At 42.9% G+C, this 9930-nt stretch overlaps 1 protein-coding gene across 1 annotated transcript; it reads left to right on the top strand.

Moving 5' to 3' along the window:
* Nucleotides 1-467: 467 nt before the first annotated feature.
* LOC145407701 (uncharacterized) lies at nt 468-8618 on the top strand. Its single transcript, XM_080278567.1, has 3 exons — nt 468-826; nt 4115-4227; nt 6460-8618. Exons 1-3 carry the CDS (start codon nt 472-474, stop codon nt 6592-6594), a joined length of 603 nt encoding a protein of 200 aa, XP_080134693.1. The 5' UTR covers nt 468-471; the 3' UTR covers nt 6595-8618.
* The last annotated feature ends 1312 nt before the right edge of the window (nt 8619-9930 follow it).

The following is a 9930-nucleotide window of genomic DNA, read 5'->3' as shown; positions in this document are numbered from 1 at the left end:
TATTCAGTAGAGCCTTGAAGTACGTAAAATTCAAGGAAAAATTGATCGTGCAGGAACGTCTCGGCACCTGTGCTGTTGGGAGGTATATAAATCTGGTTTGTGGGATTAGTGGCTGCGCAGTTGGGCCATCAGGCAATACAGAGTTAGACCCCCAGACCCGAAGACAGGAGCACCGGCTACACAATTACGTGGGATCGATGGGAGAATTTCAACTAGCCATTTGACCCGACCCGACCAGGAGGGGAAAGAAGAAACCAAAGCGCCATAATAGCAAGAAACCGAAGGAAGAATCACCAGCGTGGAAAGTAAAAAGACCTAAAATTTATACCAACACAGCAAGAAGGGACACTCCATTTTACTTGAGTGTACCTAAGACGAATGAAAATTAAATAACAACTGCGAGAAAAGTGCATATTAGCAGCTAGCTCCATTCTACCTGAGTCTACCAGAAGGAAGATTGGAATTTAGAAGATGGGCGAGGAGGATAAACAGAAACCCTCGACTTCCAATGCCACCAAAGACGAACCTAAGAGTAGTTCCCCGTTCACCAAGAAGATAATCCGCATCGTGACGGTCATGGCCTATGCTTCGGGGATCTCAGGGGCCGGGGTACTCCTCTCCCTCTACTACATCATCTTCTGGGACCCGCAAATCACCGGCGTGCGTCCTCCAGGGTATCTGAAATCCGGGGAGAGGATTGGGGTAGGCATTCCCGAGGCGAGGATGGCACCGCTACCCGAGGCGTTCAGCGGTCGCCACCCCATCGCCCACCCACACAAGATGTCCAAGGAATTCATGGAGGCGTTCCTAAGCAACTACACAAAAGGTTGGTGTGGTGCTCGTCTGGTTTCCATAAAGATTTTGTATCATGGGAGTATCGTTATCGTTTTTCGAACATTCTGCCTGCTTCAGGGCGCTTTTATTTAGTTGTTTTTCCTGTAGTGGGAAAGAAGGTTAGATAATGAAGATGATGAGGAAGGAACTCTCTCCCCTTTTAGCCCTCTATGCGTCAATATATGAGATGTATTTAGAAGCCCTTCACTACGATGTTTGTGTTTGTTTTATTTTGCATGGTCATCACACGGCGATTTTATTGTCGATCCGGGAGCGGCTTCACTCTTGGGGGTAAGAATATATAAAAAAAAAAAATGGTGCAGTGTTAAGTCAGTTGTTCCAGACGCGTATATATATCATCATTTTACTCTGGTTACCACCGGACGATGTTGATTTCGATCCGAGGTCCTTCAAATGGAGAGAGATAAAGGTATATAAAAAGGCTGCTGGAATGAGGAGGTCAGGCAGTTTGCTAGAAGAGTTTGTACCAGGAATGGGATTCTCAGATATATTAACCATTGCTACCTATTCTTACTTTATATTTGCATTTTACGAAGAACTAGAGACACGGGAAACTTCAATTCTCTTGCTATTGTTCTTCCTGCAGGTAAAAGATATATATCCTGTGATAATCTTGCTCTCTTAATTAAGGCTTGTTCTTTGTAGGAGGAAAAAGAAATAAGGAAACTCTACGCTCTTCTTTCCTAGTCCTTTCTTCAAAAACAAATCATGGTAACAACAGTGAATTAATCGCAAATTTGCTCGTGAATCGGGGTCCAAGAACTTATTCCTTTACTTTACTACGACGTTAACTGAAAAAGCAGCGTGGAAATATTTATTCATTTATAATAATTACCGCAGTGGTCAGGCTAAATAATGACAGACTTATAGAGCCACAGGAAGCCGGTGGAAGTGGGACGGGAGCTGGGTGGGTAGGGTGGAAAGAGTGGAGGGGGAGAAGTATGGATGGTTGGGGAGTAATGAGGCCATGGGAGGGGAGTGTGAGGGAGTAGAGGGGTACTGGAAGAGGAGCATGGGGGTCATGGCAAGGGAGTGAAGGGGAGTATGAGGGTAATGGGAGGGGACAGGAGTAAGGAGGACATAGGAGGGAGTTGGAGGTTAAGGAATGGGGAGAGGGGTAGTCTTTAGCTGTTAGGATTTCTCTCAACTAAGTAAAATCGTCTGGTGTTAGTCTATAAATACTTCACAGGTGTGCCAACAGCAGGGAAAGGGATACGGTGATCATGGTAATTTTTTTCTTCTTTCAGGTGAACAAAATCATGTGGTGTTAGCTTGATTAAGAGAGAGAGAGAGAGAGAGAGAGAGAGAGAGAGAGAGAGAGAGAGAGAGGGAGACAAGGGAGAAGACAGGAGGAGGGACAGGAATGTGGGAGAAAGGGACGAGATGAGAATGGGAAGGAGGTATGATTAGCGATGAAAGCTGCAGGAGGGAAGGGGGAAGAGAAAAGGGGGAGGAAGGGGCAGGAATGTGGGTTGAAGACAGGAGGAGAAGTGGAGGAAAGGATGAGAAAAGGGAGAGGAAGGGGAGGAGAATGGAACTGAGGGGAGGGAGAAATAGTGTCAAGATGAAAGTGGAGACGACATGGGAAGTGGATAGGGAGATGAAGGACAAGATGGAAGGGTAAAAGGGATAAGAAGAAGGAGGGGTTGGAGATGAAAATGGGAGATGGGATGGACGTTAGGGTGATGACTGAAGGAAGGGAATGGGAAGGAGTTAGAAGGGGAGAGAAGAAGGCGCTGTGGTTGGGGGGGGGGGATAGTATTTGTAGGTACTGAAGGAGAAAGAGTAGTAAGAGACAAAGCAAAGTGCGATGGGTAAGAGATGAGAATGGGGTAAGGGGTTGGAGATTATAGGAAAGGTAGAGGATGAAGGAGGGGGAAGGAAGGGAAGAGAGAGAGAATGGGGGCGGAAGAGGGGAAGGGAGAATGGACATAGAGCAAGGGGTGAAAATAAGAGATGCATGTGGAGTAGAAGGATAAGGTTGTAGTAAAGGAAGAAAATGGAAGAAAGGAAGGTAGGGGAGATACTGAGGGAGGCAGAAAAGAGAGGGAGAGGGGAGATACTGAGGGAGGCAGAAAAGAGAGGGAGAGGGGAGATGGGGGGAAGAATAGAAGATGTAAAAGAAATAGGAAAGGAGGCAAGGAAGGAGGGGGGGGAGAGTGAGGGAGAGAGAAAAGAGGGAAAGGAGAGGGAAGATGGGGGGAGGAACTGATGTGATGGAAGCAGGAAAGGAGGAGAATGGAAGCGAGGAAGGAAGGTGAAAGAAGAGGGAAAAGCAGAACAAGGGGGGGATGGGAGATGTGGTAGAAGTAGGAAAGGAAGACAGTGGGAGAGATGAAGGAAAGGAAGGGGAAGAGAGGGAGGAAGAAGGTAAATGGAAGGGGAGAAGAAGAGAGAGAGGTAAGATGAGAGAAGGGGTGATAGTGGCGGCGTGGGGGTGAATTGAGGGAAGCCTGTGTAAGTTGGTCACCCCGTAAGGCTTCCCTGGCGAGAGGAGAGAGGAGGTCAAGGTGGAGAGAGAGAGAGAGAGAGAGAGAGAGAGAGAGAGAGAGAGAGAGAGAGAGAGAAATGAACCTTCCATAGTAATATATGGCTTGATCTTCTACATTCCTCAGCTTGTCTTTATTTTTTCTTTTAACGCCTCTCCCTGTTTCCTTTTCCCTCCCTCCCCCCCCTCCTCTCTCTCTCTCTCTCTCTCTCTCTCCTCAACCACTCACCCCCCCGCCCACCTCTTCAATCACCCCTGTCCTTACATATGGCTGCGCTGACTCAAGTCCTTTAGTTCCGGGTCACGCTGTTTATACTCATCTATTTACACAATTTTCCGCTGGCTAATCCCAGAGTTTATTCAGGGTGTGTAATTTCCACGTCTGGGGGTAAGAATTAAGGAAACGAGACCGCAGCACATTTGAATATTAATGATTAGTTTAGCATGCTGTCTGTGAGTTTGGGCATTGTTCTTCTCTCTCTCTCTCTCTCTCTCTCTCTCATTATGATGCGGCAGTCACGGGATAATTGCACTGACAGTAGAAGAGACCATCATGCCTCTAACTTCTCATAATATTTGCATAGGACATGGCGAAAAAAAAAAAATGCATTCCCCTATTGAAAGATTTATCATTTCGCTTCTTCTAAAACTCTCTCTCAGCTGAATAATTTAATCTGTAGTTAGCTGGAAGAGAATACTAGAGTTGTCCCGAGCTTGAGAGGGTAAAGCAGACTGTCTTATCCGTGACCTGACCCCACATGACCTTTGCAGAGGACCGGAGTGACCTGTTGGATGGGCAGCCAACGCCGAAGGTGATGTCCGTGAGGGAGGGCAGCGAGGTGATCCCACAGCACACCTCACCCACACAGCCACTCCCACAGCAGGTAAGACAGTGTGATGTGATGTGATGTGGTGTCATTTGATGTTGTGACGTTGTGTGATGTATAATGTGGTGTAATTTGATGATGTGATGTGATGTATAATGTGGTGTGATTTGATGGTGTGATGTGATGTGATGTGATATTGTGATTGTGATGTGTTATTGTGATGTTATGTGAATTCTGATAGCATGATGTATTAAGGAGTCGTTGATGCATAACCTGATGGAATGTGATGGTGATGTTGATGTTGATGTGATGTGATGATACTGTGATGTGTGATGTCCTATGTGCGATGAGGGAGGCGGCCAGGTGATCCCAAAACACACATCACCTACACAGCCGCCCCACATCAAATAACAGAGTGTGATGTTTGATGTTGAGATGGCATGATAGTGATGGTGCCGGTGTAATGCTTTCATGGTGTGATGTGATGATGGTGAGGGAGGGAAGTGAGGTCATCCCACTTCACACATCATCCAAACAGTCACTCCAACATCAGGTAGTAGGTGGTGCTGTGATGTGATGTGCTGGTCGTGTTATGTGACGTTGAGATGATGATATGATGCTGAGATGGTGTTATGCTGAGATGGTGTTAATGTTGAGATGGTGTGGATGTTAAGAATAGTGTTGATGTTGAGATGGTGATGATGTTCAATTGTTGATGTTGATATGGTGCTGATGTTGATATGGTGCTGATGTTGAAGTGGTGCTGATGTTGGGATGGTATTGATGACGAGGTGGTGTTGATGTTGAGATGGTGTGATGCTGCGATACCGATTTTGTCCAGTTATGTGGTGCTTGGATGGAGTGATGTGACTGTGACGCGTGATACTATAGTGCTATGCAATGACAGTATGGTATTGCGATGTAATTTTGTCAAGTGATGCTATGTGATGCTAAGATGTAATACTGTCATGCTGTGCTGTACTGTGCTGCCATGTTTTGTAAGTTGATGTGAATTTGTGAGGTTGTGGTGTTTTGTAATAACAAGATTTGGCTGTTAGAGCTTAGTACAAATAATATGAATGATCCTTGAGTGCAACCGTGTACTAGTCTTGACAAAATGATATATAATTATCATAAAACTACCTCATCATCGTCATCATCAACAGCAACTACAACAACAACATCAGCAGCAACGACAATAACAATAACAATTTTGGGCATCATTATCTTCCTCATCCATCATCATCGTCATCATCATCCTAACCCATAGCTCAAAAGCGTAGCGGGGATAAAAAAAAAAATAAATAAATAAATAAAAAATAACCAGGAAAACACAGCAGCAAGAGAAACTATCAACAGTAACTAGTATAAAAAAAAATTGATATCCCTTCACTCATAACTCAGGCCTTCCAAATTACACTAACAATGCAATTAATTATACAATATATCACCATAAAAAATAACCTAATGAGAAGTAATTTATCTCAATTGTTGGTAAAATCGGGTGTACCTTTTTTTTTTTTTTTTCTGTTCGATGACTTTCTTATATTTTACTCTTGCTACCCTCAGACGGTTTACTTCAGCTTAAATGAACCCACTCATTGTGAGTTTTGGAGAATCTTCCATTAGCTCTGTAAAATCGTTTAGAAATAGTAAGAATAAAACAGAAAAGGCAATTCGAACTCTCCGTTTTCACTCACTAGTTGATTCCATATTAATGCCACAAAATAAAACATCTTGAATTATTTCAAATATCAAGCAGCAGCACTTTCTGCATATGCGTGAAATATTCATAATTACTTTAATGTAACAGAGACAGTTTAACTTCGAAAAGCTAAAAGAATGTATTTTTTTCAATTTATTAGATTTCATTATAATTATGCAACAGACCGACCTTTTTGATAGAATTTTTACCTGCTACTGGATGGACATATTTGACAGAATTATATACAGGATTTTTTTTTTTACAAATTCTCTTTCATGCAAGGAAATAAAACAACCAACAAAGCCAGTATGAAACTGGATGGGTTGTACATAACCACTATGTAAATCAGATGTCTAAGCTTCTCTGTCATGCCACATCAAGATTATTTTTTCAAGTATTGTCGTGTTCGTGGATAATTCAACACAGCTATTAGGAAAACTGATGGTGCAATAAAAACGTCGTTATATACAAATTACCTTTGTCTTATCCAGAATTATTTCTTGGGCAATGTAGACCTCCAGATACAATTTTAATTACACCACAAACATAAACTTTTTTTTTCTCATGTACATTTTTTCTTGCAGGTTGAGGGCATATCAAATCACCTAGGTCACTCGCCAACATCACAGCAACAGCATCAAGGGGGACAGCACCAACAGCAGCAGCACCATCAGCAGCGGCATCACCAGCAGGGGGAGCCACTACCCACCTCCGCCTGAGGCCCAGCACCACCCACCTGGAAACGCCCCTCCATGCGCCCCTTTCTGACGATTCCTAGATGATCCTCACACCACCACCCTCCCATAAGCTCCTCTTCCGGTTCCAGGCGGTAGATGTGGCGACTCCGGATTTCCAGCTGAATCATATGGTCCTCAGCCCCTTCTACACCTTCCCCTTTTGCGGTTTCAGGCGGTAGTTGTGGTACTTCTAGACTTCCAGCTGACCTGTATTTCTTCACACTCTCATCACACTCCTCTTGCCATTCCAGGTGGCAGTTTTGGCATTTTTCAGACTTCTAGCTGACTCAGATAATCCTCTTTCATTCCCGGACACTCCATTTTGAGGTTCCAGGCGATTGCCGTGTCACTTTCACCTTTTCAGCTGAACTGAACGATCTAAAATCCCTTCCACACCCTCCTGTTCTGGATCCAGGCAGTAGTTGTTGCCTATCCAGCCTTCCATCCGACCCAATGGAGCCTAAATTCCTCCCACACTTTTCGGCTTCGATTCCAGGTGGTAGCTGTGGCTTTTCCAATCACCCAGCTGATCCAAGTGAGCATCTTTTCTCGTTCCCTCCTCTTGCGATTCCAGGCGGTAGTTGTGGCACTCCAGCTGCTCTATTGGCCTGAAGGCAACAGCGATGGAGAGGAAGTGCCACACCAAGTTACTTAACGTTGGTTCTTCTTGTCTGGTGAGGACCGAGGTCAAGGAAAATCGAAACAAATGCATATTGTTCAGGGTCCTATGTTGTGTTCTGTCCAATAAAACCCCCGACAACGTTCTATGTACCAGTGTGAAGCTTCCATGTCTGTTCTGTGTTGTTAACTGTCGTGGAGCCACAATCAACAAGACGTCCTTACCCGGGCCCCCGAGGCTCTGGGTAAGGGGAACGACTCAATTTTTCACACTGAGATAAAGCACTTCTTAGGAGGGGCTGCATTTCAAACGAGTACCCCAAATAATAACCTTATACCCCATTTATGTATATGATGCAGTGTCCCTTTTGAATATGCAAGAAAAAAGTGTATGCTAACCTGAAGACACTTATTTTACTCTATTCTTTTGACTCCTCTACCCTTCCTTACCGTGGACTTGGCCCCGACTGCTCATAATAATATCTTAAGTCTCGGCCATGTTCTAGATCTGCATAATATGTATCTTTTTAGTCCACGTGTTGGGCTCTCTTGATATAAAACTGTCCTCTTTGTCTACTGTTTTCTTCTTCTTTGTTTGTCCTCTGTTTAATCAGTAGTATTAAGTTTTGTGTGAATGTTTTATTTGTAAATTGTTTGTAGCTCTCCGCTGGTCTGGGAGCCAAATTTGTCAGATAATGTTATACTTTCTGTATATTTTTTAGATACTGTGTGTAACTCTACGGCTGTTCGCTAAGAGTTACATTTACTTTAGTATTTAGTCTGAATACGAAGTTTTAAGTTAAGACAATAACTTTCACCCTGTATACTGTATATATAGAATTGCTACCTTATATGAAGGAAGAGTAGTAGTTATATACACACCCTCGCATCGCCCCTACATCACCACACCACCACCACCACCACCACCACCCAACATCACGCATAATATGAAAACATGGAGAGAGTTTGTACATAGATGAAAAAGGATAGAACCGCTTTTCATACTTTCCTCGTTCTCTAGAGAGCATAGATAATCAAGACTATACATATATATATTGTATCGCGTAAGGGTTTTTTTTGACAGTAATAATTCGTTTGTACATAGTCGTTTTTTTGGCGGGAATATTACGAGGTACGAAACGAGATAGACGATGCTAGGAAATTACGGATCCAAGTTTAGGTTTTGAGATACGTGACTTGTCAGAGGAAGGATCTGAAACGGCCTGAGGTGAGGAGAAGTTTGATTTTTTGGCAACCCACTGAAAGAAAAGAAAAAAAAAGCGATGCTGGATTTTTGAATGCATTTTTGGGAAGATTATTCCTCTTGCTACGAAATCCACCAAATCCGACCGTAAGGAGCATTAAAATGTGAGGAAAGAGGAAGCGAAGGAGCCATGCGAGCATCAGTAGTTGAAAAAAGTAGGAAAAGGAAGAAGTAGTTATGAAATGTAGGCGTATATTGTTTCTAGTTTATGTCCTAGCAAGAGGGCTAATCTCACACCTGTTAATGAGTATGGATAAAGGTGATTCTAAGGACCAAGGCAATTTTGATGGTAATCTAATAAGAATTTTTACCCTTAAATTTCGGCTGGAATCATTAGATATTTGATTTTCCTGCCAGACTATGATTTTCCAACCACAGTTTCTATTCTGTCATTTTGCGTCTAGTATATTACTTTGATATTTGACAAGATTCAGGTAAATTGTGTCAGAAGTATTTTTAAACATTACTGCAGTTTTGAATTCATATCAAGAAGGAAAAACGCCAAAACAAATAATTATGTTTCTAGCTGAAATTTTTGGGATGTTTAAGTGTTAGTTACTTGGAGAAACTTCTCTCAAGACGTCAGTATTGTACAGGCTATTCAAAAGTCTGGTTTCAGGAGTTAATCAGTTGAACATGGAGGTGTTAATTACTGATGGTACAGTCAGGGTCAATAAGTCCTTTACACGCCTGGGATTCCGAACCACCAAAACAGGAGTCTAACCCTCTTGATTCTCCCACATTAGTTTCCAAAGATCTCATTCGTTTTTGACAGTTCTTAGCACATTTGGAATTCTGAACCAGCGATGCAGGACTTAAACCTGTTTAAGCATCATTTATTCTTTTCCCACCATCTCACTGAGTTTTGACAAGTTTCGAGACGGTACAAAAGGAACTACTGGCCGCAGCTGCACAGCCATGGTCACTAGCTCCTTAAACGTATAGGATTCTGAACTACCATTCTACCATTAATACATCATACTTTCACAAGATCTCATAAGGTTTTGACGCTGCATCTAAACTGTGTGAAGAAACTATTGTGCAGAACTGTACAGTCACAATCAGTAGTTCCTTTACACATCTGGGATTCCGAACTACAGTACCTAATCATGGCTAGAACTCTCTTGATTCTCATTTATTAGCTTTCCACAGACCCACTTGATTCTCGCTGATTTATTGTTAATGATTTCATAATTATGGTTCTGGCACAGCTTGGAGACGGTGTAAAGGAAACGTTGACCTTCTCTGTACCGAATCTGACCTGTTGGACTGTTTCACATCACCACCAACTGCTTTGCCGAGCAGTTAACCCCTTCACTATGGGAGGTCGCCCATAAGCTGAGCAAAATCTGATGTTAGTAAGAGTTGTAGTTTTTAAAAATCGTCGTGAAAAGGTTAACCAGTTCATTTCGATGCTTCTTTTTTTTTATTAAACT

The sequence above is a fragment of the Coenobita brevimanus genome, chromosome 74 (genome assembly GCF_032717465.1).
Source record: "Coenobita brevimanus isolate Jiangsu-jjx chromosome 74, ASM3271746v2, whole genome shotgun sequence".
Classification (NCBI taxonomy): domain Eukaryota; kingdom Metazoa; phylum Arthropoda; class Malacostraca; order Decapoda; family Coenobitidae; genus Coenobita; species Coenobita brevimanus.
This window is presented reverse-complemented; position numbering and strand designations above follow the sequence as displayed.